This window comes from Hemitrygon akajei, chromosome 8 (assembly GCF_048418815.1).
Source record: "Hemitrygon akajei chromosome 8, sHemAka1.3, whole genome shotgun sequence".
Taxonomy (NCBI): Eukaryota; Metazoa; Chordata; class Chondrichthyes; order Myliobatiformes; family Dasyatidae; genus Hemitrygon; species Hemitrygon akajei.
In genome coordinates, this window is record NC_133131.1 from 62,272,710 (window position 1) to 62,293,786 (window position 21,077).

The 21,077-nt window shown below is 45.3% G+C and overlaps 1 protein-coding gene across 1 annotated transcript; it reads right to left on the reverse strand.

Annotated features, from left to right (window-relative positions):
• Positions 1 to 1,019: 1,019 nt before the first annotated feature.
• LOC140731927 (uncharacterized) lies at positions 1,020 to 9,867 on the reverse strand. Its single transcript, XM_073053917.1, has 4 exons — positions 9,580 to 9,867; positions 4,020 to 4,254; positions 3,364 to 3,479; positions 1,020 to 2,220 (listed from the first exon to the last, which is right to left on the reverse strand). Exons 1-4 carry the CDS (start codon positions 9,629 to 9,631, stop codon positions 1,580 to 1,582), a joined length of 1,044 nt encoding a protein of 347 aa, XP_072910018.1. The 5' UTR covers positions 9,632 to 9,867; the 3' UTR covers positions 1,020 to 1,579.
• Positions 9,868 to 21,077: the final 11,210 nt, after the last annotated feature.

Below are 21,077 nucleotides of genomic sequence, written 5' to 3' on the forward strand. Positions count from 1 at the left end.
CAGGCTCGTAAGGCACAACCTGCCCTTTACAATCCTATTATACCTCTCCAAACGTTCATAAATCCTACCTTTCAGGATCTTCTCCATCAACTTACCAACCAGAAGTAAGACTCACTGGTCTATAATTTCCTGGGCTATCTCTACTCCCTTTCTTGAATAAAGGAACAACATCCGCAACCCTCCAATCCTCTGGAACCTCTCCCATCCCCATTGATGATGCAAAAGATCATCGCCAGAGGCTCCAGTACATCCTCTTTCTTAATATCTACATGCTCAAGTGTTTCAGTCTGCTGCAAGTCATCACTGCAATCACCAAGATCCTTTTCCATAGTGAATACTGAAGCAAAGTATTCATTAAGTACCTCTGCTGTTTCCACCGGTTCCATACACACTTCCCCACTGTCAGACTTGATAGGTCCTATTCTTTCCCGTCTTTTCCTCTTGCTCTTCACATACTTGTAGAATGCTTTGGGGTTTTCCTTGATCCTGACTAGATTTACAAAAGCCTTTCTACACCACAGTTCCTGTACCCTACCATAACTCCCCTGTCCCTGTCTCACTGGAACGTACCTATGCAGAACTCCACACAAATATCCCCTGAACATTTGCCACATTTCTTCCGTGTTTTTCCCTGAGAATATCTGTTTCCAATTTAAGCTTCCAATTTCCTACCTGATAGCCTCATAATTCCCCTTACTCTAATCAAACGCTTTTCTAACTTGTCTGTTCCCATCTCTCTCCAATGCTATAGTAAAGGAGATAGAATGTTGTGTGGTCTCTCATTGATTCTATTGTGTTTCTTGTATTTACTGTGAAAGCCCACAAGAAAACAAATCTCTGGGTTGCATGTGGTGGTATGTATATACTTTCATAATAAACTTTATATACTTCACTTGCTTTGAACTTTAAAGAATTAGGGGTGCGCAGAGTCAGGATAAGCCTGATGGTCAGCAGGAAAAGTGTCCGGTTCTGCACTTTGAAAGGTATAAAAATTAAATTAGACAGATACACAAGCAAAGTTTAGCTAAAATCTAGTTTAATGTCTTATTAGTTTGAACAATAAATCTCTACAAAAAATATATACAAGGAGCACATTCCAGGGATATTGTTTTTCATAAAATTACATTTCAAATTCAGAAATAAGCTGGCAGGCACAAAATGGTATTTATAATTCAGAAACTAAACCTCTCACCACCAGACAAACACCAGGCAGCCTGCACCCCATCAGGAGGGAACAGAATTATCAAAGGTCCTCGCTTGGGGGGGGGGGGGAGCGGGTGTCAAAGAGCAGGACGCACAGAATATTCACAGGAACTCTGCAGCTTTCTAAGCCAGACACCACAGGCAATGCTCACAGGAACTTTAACACAGACCCCAGGTACCTGACCTTGTGACTTGGTGGGGAGGTGTGGGATTGGGGATTTAACGGGAGACAGGGTTGACAGATCATGAGCAGCGGAGGAAAGGACTCGTGACGTGTGGTGGCAAGGCCAAAGTACTCGATCTGCAGCTCAGCTCCCGATCTCGCAAGGTCAGTCACAGGCCCAGACTCTCGCTCCCAGTTCACCTCTCGTCACCATCAGTTATGAAGGGGAGCCCAGTGGCCAGGGTGGGGGGAGTCAACTGGACTCGTTTCCTCCGCCCGCTGCCTCTTGAAGCGCAGCTTAGGTGGCATGCAGGGTGAGGGCAAGGGGGAGCACTGCTTCCTGGGCCGCTCACTTGGGAGCTGGCCCACAGCAGGTGCCAGGCCCACCGGCCGCTCCAGCCCTGGGGCCCTGCGGCCTGGCGGTGGAGGCTGGAGCTGGAATCCAGCCTCTGGCCCTTCTGCCGGGGTGGGCCTCGCAGGGACGGGCCCCGGCGAGCCAGGCAGACGGCAAAGGCCGGGCGGAAAGGCGGGTACAACCTGGAGGCCACCCCGGAGGTAGAGGAAGGTCTCCTCGGGGCTGAAGGTGAAGTGATGGGCTGCCGCCGGGGGCGAGATGGGCCCCTGCCGAGGGTGACGAGGGAGCGGAGAGAAGGGGCTGGCGGACTCCGGGCACAGCAGCGGAGACATGAAGGGATAGGTGGTGGCCGTCCCTGCCAGCTCTTCGGGTGTCCCTGCACTGCCATCGGACACCGAACCACGGGTCGCTCGTGAAACCCCCGGAGACAGGGGTACAAGGGCTCGGTGCAAAGGGTAGGCTGACGGGATGGGGGGGGCACTGCGAGGCATGATCACACCTATGGAGGAGAGGGTGGACAAAGACAAAGGAGATATTAGAAACGCACCGTCTGGTCTGCACAACTACAGAGCACCCAGAACCCACAAACAGATGAGATCCCACAATGCACACAATCCCTACCACCCTCCCTCCCACCACAGCAGCTTCTCCTCTCCACACTCAGCACCCTCCTTCACTCCCTTCCACTCTCCATCCCTCCCCTCCTGAAACCCCTCCTCCCTCCCCCTCCACTCAACTCCACCCTCCCCTCTCAAAACCCTTCCTCCATCCGCATCCACTCAACTCCACCCCTCCCCTCTCGAGACCTCATCTCCCTCCCTCATCCCCTTCCACTCTCAACTCCACCCCTCCCTCCACCACGTCCCCTTCAATCTCAGTACACCTCCACCCTCCTTCTCTCGCTTCCACACAGCTCCCTCTCGCCCCCTTGGCGCCTTCCCTACTTCCTCCCCACCCCTCCCTCTAACCTCAGTACCATCCTACGTCTGTTCATTCACTTCTTGTACCCCTCCCTCTCTACCACCATCTTCATGACTCTCCTCCATCCCTCGTTCAGCACACTCCTCCCACCCTTGCTCCATTCCTGGTAACCCTGTCCCAAATCTTCCACTCTTGTCAACCCCTCCGCACCCCATTGCCTTTGCCCACTTACCCCACCCATACCTCCCACCTCTCTCCTCCTCCAACCCACATTCCCTCTTTCCTGCCTCCTCTCACACCTCCCCCTTCATTCTCCACACACTCTTATTTATTTATTAGATACAGTGTGGAAAAGGCCATACTGGCCCAACAACCCTGCACTGTCCAGCAACCCACCTAATCACAGGACAATTTACAACGACCAATTAACCTACTAATGGCTCTGCCTTTGGACTGTGGGAGGAAACTGGAGCAACCAGAGGAAATCCAGACACATATCGGAAGGAACATACAAAGTTGCTTACAGCTGACTTGGACACACTGAGTTACACAGAATGTTACCGTGACTCCCTGCAAACCATCAGCCCAACTTCCATTCCACTAGGGCATCTGCTTCCCCACAAACCATCAGCCCAACTTCCATTCCACTAGGGCATCTGTTTCGCTAGAAACCTGAACCCAAAACACGAAACTAGATTTCAGCTGGTTTTCCGGGACTCACCGCCATCTCGTAGGCCTGCAAGGGTCTGGCTGACCATCACCAGAGTGCTCAAGTTGAATTTGTAGGTAAACCTCTTGCCCTTGGTCTTGTTGAGGATCCGCTTGCTGTAGTAATACCTGGAGAGAGGGCATACAGGGAGTGAGCAAGGAGAAAGACACAGAGAGAGGGGTGGGGAGAGGGGGACATGGCACAGAAGAGAGAGAGGTGTGGGGAGTGAGGAAATGGTACGGAACAGAGAGAGGGATGGGAAGAGAGGGAATGGCACGGAACAGAGAGAAGGGGGTGGGGAGTGAGGGAATGGTACGGAACAGAGAGAGGGGTGTGGGAAGAGAGGGAATGGCACGGAACAGAGAGAAGGGGGTGGGGAGTGAGGGAATGGTACAGAACAGAGAGAGGGATGTGGGGAGAGAGGGAATGGCACAGAACATAGACAGGGTGGGGAGAAAGGAGGAATGGCACTGAACACAGAGAGAGGGGTGGGAGAAAGGGAGTGAGCAAGGGTTCAGAGGATGCATAATCCTGTCTTGGCGTTGTGTGACAGCTCAGTGTGAGGGAAGCGTCGCTCAGATGGGTCCCAAGTGGGGCGGGGAAGGTGGGGGAGGCGGGTCGATTCACTTTGATGGGATGGAGGTGAAGGGAGTTTCACCATGCCTTACCTGAGGGCCCTGCTGAGTTTATCATAGTTCATCTGGGGCTTGCACTTCCTCGCTCCCCACAGGCGAGCCACCTCATCGGGGTCCTTGATGACAAACTCTCCAAAATCGCCCTGCCAGGCAATCACCTCGCGGAATTCCTCCCTCCGCAGGAGGTCCAGGATGAAGTGCCAGAGCTGGACCTGCCGGCTCCCAGGGCTGGAGTCAGGTTTGTAGGCCCAGTCCGGGTAGGTCACACCTGCAGAAAGTAGGGTTGTAAAGCATAGCGGTCATCAGCATTAGGCCAAAGCTGGGAGATAGGCCTGAGACATAAAACCAGGACAAGCAGCTGGACAGAGGAACTGGGTCATTAATACAAGCTTAAAGTAGGCAACCTGAGAAATAGACCTAAAATACATATATAAAAACGTCTTTCACACACACACACCTCTCACACTCTCCATCGCTCTAAGGCACACACTAACACGTACCACACTCTTGCAGGGATCCCCTCTTTCTCACACACGTGTGCTCTGTCTCTCACTCGCACACGAGCAGATGTTCACAAGACCTGCCATACAGAACAGAGACACTGTTAGCTTGCGTAGTTGGGACATCAGCTGGAATTGAAGTGGAAATACAGAGCCAGCCATCGAAGACCCAGATGGCAAAGCAGGACAGAGAGCAACACAAGTTTGAGCAAAGGCTCAGAAAATAAATAGAATATAAATGGAAAATAAATGGAGTACTCCTTGGCCTAATTGGTCCATCCCGGACAAGATGTCTGTCCAAGCTAGTCTCATCTGCCTGCATGAGCACAGGAGCACAATTGTGCCATTTGGCCCATTGAATCTCTTCGCCATTCAATCATGGCTGATTCATATTGCCTCTCAACCTCTCAACCCTCTTGTCATCTCCCTGTAACCTTTGACGCCCTGACTAATCAAGAACCTTCAAACCTCCGCTTTAAATATACCCAGTGACTTGGCCTCCACTGTTGACAGTAGCAATGAATTCCACAGATTCACCACCTTCTGGCTGAAGAAATTCATCCTCATCTCTTTTCTAAGGGGCATCATTCTATTCTGAGGCTGTACCCTCTAGTGCCGGACTCACACATATAGGAAACATCTTGTCCACATCTACTCTATCCAGCCCTTTCAATATTCGACAGGTTTCAATGACATCTCCCCTCATTCTTCCAAACTCCAGCGAGTACAGGCCCACAGCCATCAAACACACTTCAAAAAAAAGAAACATAGAAATCTATAGCACATTACAGTCCCATCGGCCCACGATATTGTGCCAACGATATAACCTACTCTAGAAACTGTCTAGAATTACCCTACTGCATAGCCCTCTATTTTTCTAAGCTTCCTGTACCTATCTAGGAGTCTCTTAGAAGACCCTATTGTATCTGCTTCCACCACCATCGCTGGCAGTGCATTCCACACACCCACCACTTACCCCTGGTATCCCCCATGTACTTACTTCCAAGCACCTTAAAACTGTGCCCCCTCGTGTTAGCCATTTCAGCCCTGGGAAAAAGCCTCTGGCTATCCACACGATCAATGCCTCTCATCTTATACACCTCTATCAGGTCACCTCTCATCCTCCGTCGCTCCAAGAGAAAAGTTCACTCAACCTATTCTCATAAGGCATGCTCCCCAATCCAGGCAACATCGTTGTAAATCTCCTCTGCACCCTCTCTATAGTATCCACATCCTTCCTGTAGTGAGGTAACTAGAAAAGAACACAGTCTTCCAAGTAAGGTCTAACTAAGGTCTTATATAGCAGTAACATTACCTCCTGGCTCTTGAACTCAATCCCACCATTGATGAATGAATGCTAACACACCATTTGCCTTCTTAACAAAACTGTCAACCTGTGTAGCAGCTTTGAGTGTCCTATCAGCACCGACCCCTAGCTCTCACTGATCCTCCACACTGCCAAAACATTCACCCTTTCATTTCTGGAACCATTTTGGTGATCCTCTCTAATGCCAGCACATACTTTCTTAGATATGGGGCCCAAAACTTTTTACAATATTCTAAATTTGATCAATGCCTTATAAAGATACAACATTCCATCCTTGCTGGTATTCTGGTGCTCTCAAATGCTAACATTGCATTTACCTTCCTTACCAACAACACAACCTGCAAGCTAACCGTTAGGAAACCCCCTATAGTGGACTCTTTGAGCCTCTGATTTCTGAATTTTCTCCCCATTTAGAAAATAGTTCACAGCTTCTACCAAAGTGAACATGCACTTCCCTGCGCTATACTCCATCTGCAACTTCATTGCCCATTTTCCTAATATTTCCAAGTCCTCTGCAGATTCCCTGCTTTATCATCGCTATCTGCCGCTATCCTATCAACACCCTCCATTCTTTGTATCATCTGCAAAGCCATCAATTCCATCATCCAAACAAGTGGTCCCCAACCTCCGGGCTGCGGACCGACAACGGGCCGCGGAGCTTGCAGGGGTGCAGCAGTAGCACCTAATTAATTAGCTTGTTTATTTTGGCTTTTTTCTTAAAGACGTGCTGGGTGTGCACCACACCGCTGCATGCTTCGCGGCCCGGTATCGGTCCGCAGCCCGGAGGTCTAAACCACTGACATATAACATGAATGAAGCGGACCCAACACTGACCCTGCAGAACACCACTGGTCACGGGCAGCTAACCAGGAAAGGCCCCGTTTCTTTCTGCTCTTTGCCTCCTGCCAGTCAGCCTCATATGTTGGTGGCGATGGTGGTGGAAGCAGATACAATAGGGTCTTCTAAGAAACTCCTAGATATTAACCATGTTAGCATCGTCCCCATAATACCATGGGCTCTCATCTTGTTTAAGAGCCTCATATGTGGCATCCTGTCAAAGGCTTTCTGAAAATCCAAGCAAACAACATTCTCTTAACCCTATGTCTACCTGCGCATTATTTCCCCAAAAAATTCGAGCAGATTTGTCAGGCAAAATTTCCCCTTAAGGAAACCATGCTGACTTTAGCCTATTTTATCATGTGCATCCAAATACCCAGAAACAGTGATAGAAAGTTGGGTGGGGAGTCCACACAGTAGTGTAGTGGCTAGCGGAACACTTTTAAAGCACCAGCAACCAGGATTGGACTCCTGCTGCTGTCTGTACATTCTCCCTGCAAAACTGTTTCTTCCCACACTCCAAAGACATACGATTTAGTAGTTTACTTGGTACAGGAGCCTTTAGACACACATTTTAGGAACAGCTTCTTCCCCTCCACCATCAGACTCCTGAATGGACAATGAATCCATGAACACTACCTCACCTTTTTTTGACAGTTTTAAATAAGCACTGAATTCCAGTTAATTTGGCCATTGATTAATCGGGGCAGCTGCTTATTTGGGACAACTGTTAAACAAAAACAGTGAGAGAATTGGCAGGATTCCCTTCATTTATGAGAGAAAATGCTGCTTAATTGTTAGGGGAAACTGTTGCCAAACAGCTTCTAACTAGCGTTAGTTGTGTGCACTTGTGTGGCCATTAGATCCTACACCATGATTAGAGTGAACAGATTTTAAACAGCATCAATTGTTTCTGTTCAATCAGCAGTAAGACAATTCACAACTGTTTTGCTCAGTGTGATTTCAAGCATGCAGGCTTGCAGCTGCCAGAGACACCCAGGACTGAAAATGAAACTATTTCACTACTTCAACAAGTTAGGCACTACAAAGAATCATTTTGAATGTTCCACTGAAAATGAAGATTTGGAGGATGCAATCAGTGAAAAGATTGTATGAAGGCAGCCCATTATCTGCACACAGTGTCTACACCAATTTTGTTTCATTTACAGTCAATGAAATGAACACGGCAGCGCACTGGGTGAATTCCTGCATCACCAGCCATTCAGAACTAACACAGTTTTATAATACTGTCATTGTACTGATAGTGTTCTATTTTTTTCTGCATTTCATCTAAATACACAACTTATTATTCAGTTGAGTGGTGGTTTGCCTTATTATACATTTCTAACTACTTCCATGAAACTAATTGCACTAGTGATTAGTTCAAACAAAAGTTGTTGTCCCAATGTGTCCTGATTAATTGGAATCTACTGTATATAATTCTTTTTGAAATTTGTATTTTTTTTAAGGTATTGCAAAAAATTTCATACATCTGCTTGTGATTATGGAAGAATCAGATAGAACAAGTGATCTTGGGACACAGGCATGAACTCCTGATATTGAACCTGAAAAGGCTCCTGATATTGGCCTGAAAAGCAGGTGAAAATGCTGGCTAAATGCGAGACCAGTCACAGTGCACGGGAAGGGATACACAAGGAATCTGAAGGAAAACCTTGTTGGATAAAGAGGTTGGAGAAAAAGGAACACGATGTGAAAGCGAAGCGAAAATCAAAGCAGGAAAAGGAAAGATTTAACACCTGACCTGCAAAACGATTGGTGGATCTGCACATCAGAGAAAAAAAGGACAGAATCAGGTTTAATATCACAGGCTTGTCATGAAATTTGTTGTTTTGCAGCAGCAGTACATTGTAACACATAGTAATAAAGGCCAAAAAGTACAGTATGAATGCAATAGAGCAAGAAAAGAGGGGAAATACTGAAGTCATGTTCAATGTCCATTCAGAAATCAGATGGCAGAGGGGAAGAAGTTGTTCCTGACTCATTGAGTGTGTGTCTTCGGGTTCCTGTACCTCCTCCCTGATGGTAGCAAATGAGAAGAGGACATGCCCTGGATGATAGATGCTGCCTTCTTGAGGCATCCCCTTTTGAACAGCACAGTATGGGAACAGGTCTTTCGACCCACGATATTGTGCTAAAAAGTTAAAACAACCCAAACAATAATCCGTCCTACCTACACAATGTCCATATCCCTCCAGCTTCCTCACATTCACATGCCCATCCAAATGTCTTTTAAAAGCCTCTAATGTATTAGCCCCTACCACCAGGCAACACCTTTCAGACATCCACGACTCTCTGAGTAAGAAACTTAACCCTCACATCCCGTTTGTAGCGACCCGCTTTCACCTTCAATGCATGCCCTCTGGTATTAGACATTCCTACGACGGGAAATATCGTATGAGAGACTCTATCTATGTCTCTCATTATCTATAAACTTCTATCTCAGCCTCCCTGCTCCAGAGAAAACAAACCAAGTTTGACCAGCCTCTTACGACAGCGCATGCCCTCTAAACAGGGTAGCATCCTGGTAAACCTCTTCTGTAGCCTCTCCAAAGTCTAAACATTCCTCTTAGTGGGCGACCAGAAATGTGTGCAGTACCACAAATGTGGCCTAAACAAAAGTTGCAACAAAACCTCCTGACTTTTGAACTAAATGTCTCGACTAATAAATGCAAACATTCCCTAAGACTTCTTAACCCCCGCGTCACAGGGGTGGTGGGAGCAACGTGCTACACGGGTGGTGGCAAGAGGGGAGCACCGGCCTACAGAGTGGGGCAGTAAGGAGGGGTGCACACACCACCAGGGTTTGAGGAGGGATGTCACGCTGTGAGGGAGGGAGTAAGGAGGGAGCCCTACTGCTCCCCTTCTGCTAGTTTCCACCCGACAACCTGCAGAACCCGCGCTCCCTCACCTCCTCCTCCATCTTCCTCCTCGTCCTCGTCCTTCACTCCGCCAATCTTCATGGCCAGCCCAGGGCCTGGGTCTGGCCTTTGGTCCCGAGGGTTCGAGTCCTCCTTCCTCCACTTGAAACAGCAAATGTTAAAAAATAACTACAACATATGCTTTATTTTTGTCGGCACACAATATTGGGCGGTGGGATTGGTGCCTTTAAGAGCGGAGGTGCTTGCCAACCACCCCCCCATCCTGTCCTCCCCAACAGACGTTACCCCGCCACCGGGCTCCGCCAGAACCGGAAGTCTCTGGCAACACCGGAAGTGCTGTGAAAGGGGCGGATCTACCATCGCGCTGCCCCGCAGAGCCTTCACCTTCTACGCATGCGTGCTGGTGATACCCATTCAATTCTGAACCAACGTAAAAAAAACATTATTTTATCTTTAATTTTGATTCATTTTGAAAACAGTTTTACTTTATCTGTAACATTTTAACATTACAGTCCTTTAACATCTTGGACTATTTTTACTGTGCCCATAGTCTGTTTTTTTATCAATTATGCTATTGTTTGCTCTGTTGTAACTATATGTTGTAATTATGTGGTTTTGTGCAGGTCTTGTAGCTTTAGTTTTTGGTCTTGTTTTTGTTTGGTGGCTTTGGAGCTCCTTTCCGGGGAACGCGCTAGACGGTAGCGCGATATTAATATGCAGCAGCCTCTCCGGACTCTGGATTGGAGATTGCCAAAAGTTACGTGGACTTTCTGGTGTAGTATGTTTTTCATATGCTTTCATGATATCATTCTGGGGAAACGTCTCATTTTTAACTGCATTGCATTTGTGGTTTCTAAATGACAATAAACTGAATCTGAATCTGAATTTAAAGAAATCAATAATTTTCTGTAACTTTGTTTCTTATTTGACCCTTACCAAAAATGGGGACCCACACACCGACATAATTGTAAAGGGCAACATACACAAAATGCCGGAGGAACTCAGCAGGCCAGGCAGCATCTAGGAAAGAGTACAGTTGACGTTTTGGGCCAAAACCCTTCGGTAGGACCGTGAAAGGCTGATGTTCCCGCCCAGACTACACAATAGGCATGCACAAAAGGGACTGCAACCAGTTGTGTATTTTACAGGAACCTGGACCAATACCCTCTGTCTGTCTGCATGTTCTGGACTTACACAGGCAATGTTCCCTCTCAGGGGCATGCATTTGCTACCAGCACACAAAGGTTGTCATCTCTACCTCACTGGTATGTTAAGTATATTTCACAATTGTACAAAATCACATTTCCTTTTCCAGCTTCTAATGCAGTGTTGACAACGTAAAATTTGTGATGATTTGTCTGCAGATTTTACATCTGTCTTGTTCACAATGTTTTTATTGAAGGGATTATTGATTCCAGGGCCAAGAACCGGTCAAGATGGCGCCTGTGCCCAATGTTCCTTCAGTGGACATCTTCATGACACCATATATGTTTTTTGCATTTATTTTCTGTCCTGAATGTGACTCTGGAACTGTTGGAGCCCATGATTTGCTGTTTGGAGATCATGTGGGTATTCTAGTGCTCTGCAGACTCTGAGAGGATTCCAGGAGGCAGAGACAGCGTGTATGAACATTATGGTGGGCAGGCTGCGAGCACATGCTCGACTCCATTTTGCCAATTAAAGCAATGAGGGAAATAGAAACATCAAGGCAAACAGGGAAGGTGAGCACTGGCTGCCTGCCTTCGGATAACTGGTGGGATCGCTCTGATACGGAGAGGGAGACTGCCTGCAGATGGCTGTTGGGATTGCTCTGTTATGGAGAGGGGAGACTGCCTTTTTATCCCTGGTGGAATCGCTTTGCTACAAAGAGGGGAGACTGCCTTTTAATCACTCTGCTATGGAGAGTTAATGACTTGCCACTGTGCCCAGAGAATGTTTCTGCACTTTGGATGTGGATTTGGACAATGGACTTTTTCAGATTTGTAGTTTTTCATATTCTGTCTTTCTTGGGTTTTTTGTGTGCACAGGAGGGGGTTTTGGAGTTCGATGTGCCTGTTAATTTTTGTTTTTTTTAGTCTGGGGGGAGGAATTTGGGGGTTGATGATCGTGCTGTCATTCTTTTCTTTCTTGGCTTCATGGCTGTCTGGAGAAGAAGAATTTCAGAATTGTATACTTTGATAATAAATGAACCTTTGAACCTCCAATTCACTATGTCAGATTCCAAAGAAGCAAAAGGCATGAAGCATAAATGAACTGCCAGTTCGTTTAAAATGGAATGGCTTAACGAAACAGTAGAAACTGCTACACTGAAATCTCATGAGGTCAGAAATGTGCAGCCACAAGAAATATTTATGTACAATACAGAAACGGGCATTATCTGTGTATGATGTCACAATGCAAAAGTAGCTGGAGAATTTGCAAGTGGGAAGAAGTAGAGTGGTATTTGGGAACATGACTTTTTAAAGTGTCATTTAGCAAGCAAATCACATATGGACAGTGTGCAAAAGCTTTGGCGATAAAATCCTTCGTTACCTACTACAGGCCTGATACGTATGTTTTGTGAGAGTGTAGATGAACGAGAGTGAAAATGATCAAACCCAGAGGAGATCAAAGTTCGTACTGACAGTGTTTTGCTCGCCGTTAGAATGAACAGCTTGCTAATAAAATACAGTGTGCACATGTTGTTGTCACGGGGCAAAAAATTGCACAGCACAAGATTTTTGTATTCACTGGTTAGAGGGAACATTGTGTTTAAAAGTGATAATGGCAAGATACAGTGAGAACCATTTCAGTTATAGAGCCAGAAGGAAAATGCAGCAGAACCTTCAGCCGGAAACATCAAGTGTTCATTCTTTTCCATACACACTGCCTGGCCTGCTGAGTTTTGTCTGTGTTGCTTTGGGTCTCCACCATCTACAGATTTTCTCTTATTTGCAACTGACCAATAAGCACCCATTTCATTCTCCCTACACTGTTCTATTTTCTCTGCAGCGGCAGAGGCTGAGGGTACACCTCATAGAAGTTTTTACAGTTATGAAGAGAAGACCGTCTGTATTTTTCCCCAGGGTCGAAGTGTCTGATATTTGAAGACATGCTCTTAAGGTGAGAGGGGGTAAAATCAAAGGAATTATTTGGGTCAAGATTTTACACAATGGATGGTGGTTTCTGGAATTTGTTGCCCGGCAAATATAATGGATGCATTTAGGAATGTGCAAAGCATGGAAAGGTAAGGATATTGTGTATGTAAAAAGGATTAGTTTCATTGGACATTCAGCTAGTAGTTCAGCATAACATTGTTGGCCGAAGAACTTGTTCCCTTGCTATGTTGTTCAAAGTTCCACGTTCACTCCCATCAACCCCTTCCACCTTTTCCAGTGTTTGATGGCTCTGGGGAGTTTAGAAGAACAAGGGAGATCCCACTGAAACCTACTGAGTATTGAAAGGCTGAAATAGAGCGGACATGGGGAAGATGTTTCCAATAGCGGGGGAGTTTAGCACCAAAGGTCTCAAAGCAGTGAGGAGGAATTTCTTTAGCCAGAGGGTGATGAATCTGCGGAATTCATTTGCACAGATAGCTGTAGAAGCCAAGTCATTGGGTAGGTTTAAAGCAGCCGTTGATAGATTCTTGATTAGTCAGGGCATCAAAGATTATGAGGAGAATGGGATTGAGAGGGAAAATAAACAGCCATGATGGAATGGCAGAGCAGACTCAATTCTCCTCCAGTCCCATTTTTTCTCATTTTCCAACCAATCCAACCCATCGCCAATCTTAATCACCCTCCTCCTCCTGTTTTTATCATAGATACAGTTTACTCAAAGACTTGCTACCTAGCCTCAGCGCCACACCCACTTCTGTTCCCCATCTGTCACCCATCCCGCCCCTATTCATTGCCATGATCACCTCCTTAACCAATCTGTATCCAGCATTACCTGTCTGTCACCCATCCCGCCCCTATTCATTGCCATGGTCACCTCCTTAACCAATCTGTATCCAGCACTACCTGTCTGTCACCCATCCCACCCCTATCATTGCCATGGTCACCTCCTTAACCAATCTGTATCCAGCACTATCTGTCTGTCATCCATCCTGCCCCTATTCATTGCCACGGTCACCTCCTTAACCAATCTGTATCCAGCACTATCTGTCTGTCATCCATCCTGCCCCTATTCATTGCCACGGTCACCTCCTTAACCAATCTGTATCCAGCACTACCTGTCTGTCATCCACCCCTCCCCTATTCATTGCATGGTCACCTCCTTAACCAATCAGTATCTAGCACCATCCATCTGTCATCCTCGAAGCCCGCACACCCCTCAGTACCCAATCACCTCAGACTCTTGTTTCACACCTCCCTTCCTCCTCTTTCAAAGTTCAAAGTGAATTTACTATCTAATATGTTACCATAGACAACCCTGAGTTTCAGTTTCTTGCAGGCATTCTCAGTAAATACAAGAAACTATGGATTCAATGAAAGACCAACCCCACAGGAGGCACAAACAACCAGTGTGCAAAAGACAATAAACTGTGCAAATACAAAAAGAAAAACAATGATAACAATAATAAACAAATAAACAATAAATACCCAGAATATGAGATGAAGAGTCCTTGAAAGTGAGACCATTGGTTGTGGAAACATTTCAGTGATGGAATGAGTGAAGATATCCCCTCAACCATCAACCAACTGTTCAGGGTAATAACTGTTCCTGAACCTGTGAGTCCTGAGGCTCCTGTTCTTCCTTCCTGATGGCAGCAGTGAGAAGCGAGGGTGACCTATATGGTGAGGGTCCTTGATGATGGATGCTGCTTTCCTGTAACAGCATCTCCCATCGTCACTCCTGATGCATTGTTTTGACCCAAAACAGTGACAATTCCTTCCCTGCCGTAGACACTGCTCAATCCTCAGACTTCCTCCAGCAGACGACTTGTTGCTTTTCACTCATTGGCCAGTTTATTAGGTACACCTAATGTTTATTAGTGCAAATAGCTCATCAGCCAATCATGTCATAGCAACTCAATGTACAAAAGCATGCAGACATGGTCAAGAGGTTCAGTTGTTCTTCAGACCAAACATCAGAACGGGGACAAAAATGTGATCTAAGTGACTTTCACCATGGAATGATTGTTAGTGCCAGATGGGGTGGTTTGAGTACCTCAGAAGCTTTCTGATCTCCTGGGATTTTCATACACAACAGACTCTAAAGTTTACAGAGAATGATAAACAGAAACAAAAATCCAGTGAGCAACAGTTCCATGGATGTAAACTCCTTGCTAAGGAGAGAGGTCAGAGGAGAATGGTCCAACTGGTTTCAGCTGACTGAAAAGTGACAGACAGACTGACAGACAGACAGACAGACAGACAGACAGACAGACATACTTTATTGATCCCAAGGGAAATTGGGTTTCATTACAGCCGCGCCAACCAAGAATAGTGTAGAAATATAGCAATATAAAACTATAAATAATTAAATAATAATAAGTTAATCATGCCAAGTGGAAATAAGTCCAGGACCAGCCTATTGGCTCAGGGTGTCTGACACTCCGAGGGAGGAGTTGTAAAGTTTGATGGCCACAGGCAGGAAAGACTTCCTATGACGCTTAGTGTTACATCTTGGTGGAATGAGTCTCTGGCTGAATGTACTCCTGTGCCTAACCAGTACATTATGGAGTGGATGGGAGTCTTTGTCCAAGATGGCATGCAACTTGGACAGCATCCTCTTTTCAGACACCATTACAACAGTGGTGTGCAGAAGAGCATCTCTGAACACACAACACATTGAACCTTGAAGTGGATGGTGATGTGTATTTAATATTTCAATAAAATTTGAGTAATCTTGTATATATACTGTTTGATTAGGCATTGTTGGTTGTTTAAATAATTCATTACAGGTTATATGTAAAAAGACGTGAATAGCATACATCATCACGTAACCATGTGATACCTGTGTGTCTCGCTTAAAGTAAACACAAAGTTAGACTCACATTTTGGAACCTTGTGTCTTCATTTGGATTAGTTTAATGTTTGAAGTTACAAAACATAACAGATGGGCTACAACAGTAAAAGACCACAAACATACACTCATACACCACTTGTACCTAATAAAACAGCCACTGAGTGCATGGGAAGGGGTTTCTACCTCCTGAGTATTAACCGGGATCAATTTAGTGGGAATGGTGTAAAGGGGTAGATTTTTTTTTAAAGTGTATCTAGCATGGATTTGCAAGCTAGCGCTTATGTGGTCCTACCAGAGAAAGTCAGTGCTGGAAGTAATTCTTTGGGAATGTAGCTGGTCAATTGGTTGAAGTATCAGCCACAAAATTCTGGAGGAATGCAGCAAGCCTTCTGTGGATGGGACTGGAGTATGAGCCTTGGATTAGAAGAGGGAAAGGAAATCCGGAGCAGGAAACAGAATAAATATTAAACACAAGGTTCTGCGGATGCTGGAAATCCAGAGTAATACACACAAAATGCTGGAGGAACTCAGCAGGTCAGGCAACATCTATGGAAATGAATAAACAGTCAACGTTTCAGCCCAAAACCTTTCATCGGGTCTGGAACGCATGGGGAAGATGCCAGAGTAAGAAGGTGGGGGGTGGGAAGGAGTTCAAGCTGGCAGGTGGTAGTGAGACCAGGTGAGCAGGAAGGTGGGTGGGTGGGGGACAGTGGATGGTGAGACACTGGGAGGTGACAGGTGAGACCAGGTGAGGGGAAGGTGGGTGGGTGGGTGAGAGTGAGGTTGAAGTGAGATACTGGGAGGTGACAGGTGAGACCAGGTGGGGGGTAAGGTGGGTTGTTGGGGGACAGTGGATGGTGAGACACTGGGAGGTGACAGGTGAGGGGGAAGGTGGGTGGGTGGGGGATGCTGGAGATGAAGTAAGAAACTGAGAAGTGATAGGTGAATAGATTCTGCAGAAGAAAGAATCTGTTGGAGGAAGGGAACCAGAGAGAGGTGATGGGCCGGTGAGGAGAAGCAAAAGGGTAAGACAGGAGCCAAAACAGGGAAATAAAAAAGAGAGAAGGAGGGAGTAGGAAACGTTACCAGAAGTCAAAGAAATCGATGTTCATGCCATCAGGTTGGAGGCTACTCAGACAGGATATAAGGCATTGCTCCTCCAACCTGAGTGTGGCTTCATTGTGACTGCAGAGGAGGCCATGGACTGACATATCAGAATGCCAATGAGAAGTCGTTTCAAAATGCATGGCCAAAAGGAAATCCTGCTTTCTGTGGCAGACAGAGTAAAGGTGCTTCACAAAGCAGTTGCCAAATCTATGTCAGGTCTTGCCAATTTAGAGGACGCCACATCGGATAACACTGACAGACTGATAGGTGAAGTATCACTTCAGCGGGAAGGTGCCAGCTTGAACCAGTCTGTCAATCCTTCTCTGCCCTCTCACATTAACAGAGAACCACTGCTCACTGAATGTTTACTGAATGTTCTTCACTCCATTCTCTGTGAACTCTGGGCACTGTTGTGCATGAAAATCCCAGGAGGTCAACAGTTTCTGAGATAGTTGAAATCCCGTCTGGCACCAACAATCAACAATCGTCAAAGTCACTTAGACATTTCTTTCCCATTCTGATATTTGGTCTGAACAACACCTGAACCTCTTGACCATGTCTGCATGCTTTTCCACATTGAGTTGCTGCTATATGATTGGCTAATTAGATACTTGCATTAACGAGCAGGTGTACAGGTGTAGCTAATAAAGTGCACACTGAATATGTATTGGAGCATAGACATTAAGGACAGGATGGTAACTGGGTAAGTGCAGGGCCACTAGTGACCAATGTGACAATCAATGTAGAGTCACAGTATGTGACTGAAGTCTTAAATGAATACTCCTCTATAGAACCATAGAACATTACAACACAGAAACAGGCCTTTTGGCCCTTCTTGGCTGTGCTGAACCATTTTTCTGCCTAGTCCCACTGACCTGCACCTGGACCATATCCCTCCATACACCTGTCCAAGATTTTCTTAAATGTTAAAAGTGAACCCACATTTACCACTTCATCTGGCAGCTCATTCCACACTCCCACCACTCTGTGTGAAGAAGCCCCCCCAATGTTCCCTTTAAACTTTTCCCCCTTCACCCTTAACCCATGTCCTCTGGTTTTTTTCTCCCCTAACCTCAGTGGAAAAAGCCTGCTTGCATTCACTCTATCTAGATAGATAGATAGATAGATAGATACTTTATTCATCCCCATGGGGAAATTCAACTTTTTTCCAATGTCCCATACACTTGTTGTAGCAAAACTAATTACATACAATACTTAACTCAGTAAAAAAATATGATATGCATCTAAATCACTATCTCAAAAAGCATTAATAATAGCTTTTAAAAAGTTCTTAAGTCCTGGCGGTAGAATTGTAAAGCCTAATGGCATTGGGGAGTATTGACCTCTTCATCCTGTCTGAGGAGCATTGCATCGATAGTAACCTGTCGCTGAAACTGCTTCTCTGTCTCTGGATGGTGCTATGTAGAGGATGTTCAGAGTTATCCATAATTGACCGTAGCCTACTCAGCACCCTTCTCTCAGCTACCGATGTTAAACTCTCCAGTATTTTGCCCACGACAGAGCCCACCTTCCTTACCAGCTTATTAAGACGTGAGGCGTCCCTCTTCTTAATGCTTCCTCCCCAACACGCCACCACAAAGAAGAGGGCGCTCTCCACCACTGACCTATAGAACATCTTCAGCATCTCACTACAGACATTGAATGACGCCAACCTTCTTAGGAAGTACAGTCGACTCTGTGCCTTCCTGCACAAGGCATCTGTGTTGGCAGTCCAGTCTAGCTTCTCGTCTAACTGTACTCCCAGATACTTGTAGGTCTTAACCTGCTCCACACATTCTCCATTAATGATCACTGGCTCCATATGAGGCCTAGATCTCCTAAAGTCCACCACCATCTCCTTCATAATTTCATACCCATCATAATTTTATATACCTTTATCAAATCTCCCCTCATTCTTCTATGCTCCAAGAAATGAAGTCCTAATCTATTCAACCTTTCTCTGTAACTCATTTTCTCAAGTCCTGGCAACATCCTTGTCAGCCTTCTCTGCACTCTTTCAACCTTATTAATATCCTTCCTGTAATTCAGTGACCAAAACTTCACATAATACTCCAAATTCGGCCTCACCAATGCCTTATACAACCTCACCATAACATTCCTACTCTTATACTCAATATTTTGATTTATAAATGCCAATGTAGCAAAAGCTCTCTTTACTACCCTAACTACCTGCGATGCCACTTTTGTATCTGTATTCCCAGATCCCTCTGTTCTACTGCACTCCTCAGTGCCCTACCATTTACCTAATATGTTCTACCTTGATTTTTCCTTCCAAAGTGCAATACCTCACACTTGTCTGTATTACTATTAATATTATTACTCCTCATCTGTATTCCCTAAGGAGAAGCACATTGTAGCTGGAGATTTAGGAGGGGAAGGTGAAATTTCAGAGCATTCTTAGCCTTCAATAGAAGGAGGTATTGAATGTCTGAGCAGGCTTAAAGATGGAGAAATCCCAAGAGCCTGATGAAATTCATCCCGGGTTGCCATGGGAGATACGGGGCGGGGGGAGTGGTGTTGGTCATTGCTGGGGCATCAACAGGTTTATAAAACTTTGCTGGCTAAAGGTGAGGTATCAGATAACTGTGGATTTTACCCAGAGAAAGCAGCAGGTCCTTATAAACAAGGTACTTATAAGACAGCCTGTTCAACATCCGTGGGGGGATTTTTGGGAAAAACCCAAAGAACGGGATTTATCTATAGTTAGAAAAGTCAGAGATTAATCCGAGTAGAAACAGAATCAGGTTTAATACTGAAATATGTCATGAAATTGTTGTTTTGCAGTACCAAGGCATAGCAAAACATTGTTAACAAGTTACAATAAGAAATATGTTTTTAATAATTAAATCAGTAGTGCACAAAGAAAGCAGAAGAGATTTCAGGGTAGTGTACATGGGTTCATTGTCCATTTAAAAAATCTGATGATGGAGTGGAAGGATCTGTTCCTGAAGCATTGAGTGTGCCTCTTCATGCTGCACCTCATTGTTGGTAGTAATGAGAAGAGGGCATGTCCTGGTGGGGGTCCTTAATCATGGGCCTTTTCGAAGCATCGCCTTTCGAAGATGTCCTGGGAGGCCAGTGTTCATGATGGAGTTGGCTGAGTTTGCAACCGTCTGCAGCTCTGTCTGATCCTGTTCAGTGGCTTCTCCACACCAGTCAGTGATGCAACAGTTAAAATTATCCCCATGGTACAAATGTAGAAAGTTGCATACATCTTTGGTGATCATGAATAATCAGCATTGCTTTGTCAGGAAAAAGACCCGTATTATCAATTTAATTAAAGATTTTGAACAAGATGTACTGATGAGGGCAGTGTGGCTGACTCAATGTGCATGGTCTTTAGTGTTGAACTGTCAAGGTCCCATGCAGGAAACTGATCCAAAAGTTTAGAGCCCATGGAATCCAGGACAAGCTTGCAAACTAGATCCAAAATTACCTTTAGCATAGCCATGGACAAGGAAATGAGCAGGTGGCATGGGGAAGTATTTAACTGGGTGAGGAAAAATTATGATGCAATTGGGAAGGAATGTGAGAGCATAAACTGGGAATACAGTGGACTTTGGTTAGTTGGGACACATCAGTACCACTATATTTTGGCCCAATTAGCTAAAGTTTCATGGAAATAGATAAAAAGTATAAAAAAGAAAAACTGAGTAACAAATTACATAATTAAATGAAATACAGAACAAATTAAATAACTACTAATAATATCAGAGTACTATAAAACTGTATATTAGTACCTAATAGCTATTGATGGGGGAAATTCAGCCAGTGTACGCAAAGAAACAAAATCAGCATAGACACTGACAGCTGATAACAGACTGCCTTCATACAATGCTATCAACAATTGCTTCCTCTAAATCTGCATTTTCATTGTAATATTTAAGATGATTGCCGATACCAAATTCTTCATAGTTCCTAACTTGTTCCAAGGAACTGATTGTAGACTTCAGGAGAGGCAAACAAGAGGTCCATGAGCCAGTACTCATCAGAGGCTCAGAGGTGGTGAAAGTCAGTAACTTTAAATTCCTGGGCGTCAGTAGCTAAGAGTACCTGCCTTGGACCATTATATAAATATAATTGCAAAGAAAGCATGACAAAACCTCTACTTCCTCAGGAGTCTGTGAAGATTCAATATGTCATCAAAATCCTTGTCAAACTTCTATAGATGTGTGGTGGAAAGTGTGCTGACTGGCTGCATCACAGCCTGGTATGGAAACACCAATGCCTTTGAGTGGAAACTTCTACAAAAGGCAGCATCCATCATCAAAGGTCCTCACCACCCAGGCCATGCTCTTTTCTTGTTGCTGCCATCAGGTAGAAGATACAGGAGCCTCAAAACTTGCACAACTAGGTTCAAGAACAGTTACTATCCCTTAACTATCAGGCTCTTGAACAAAAGGGGGTAACTAGACTCATTTAAGGACTCTTTTATCTTGTTATTTCA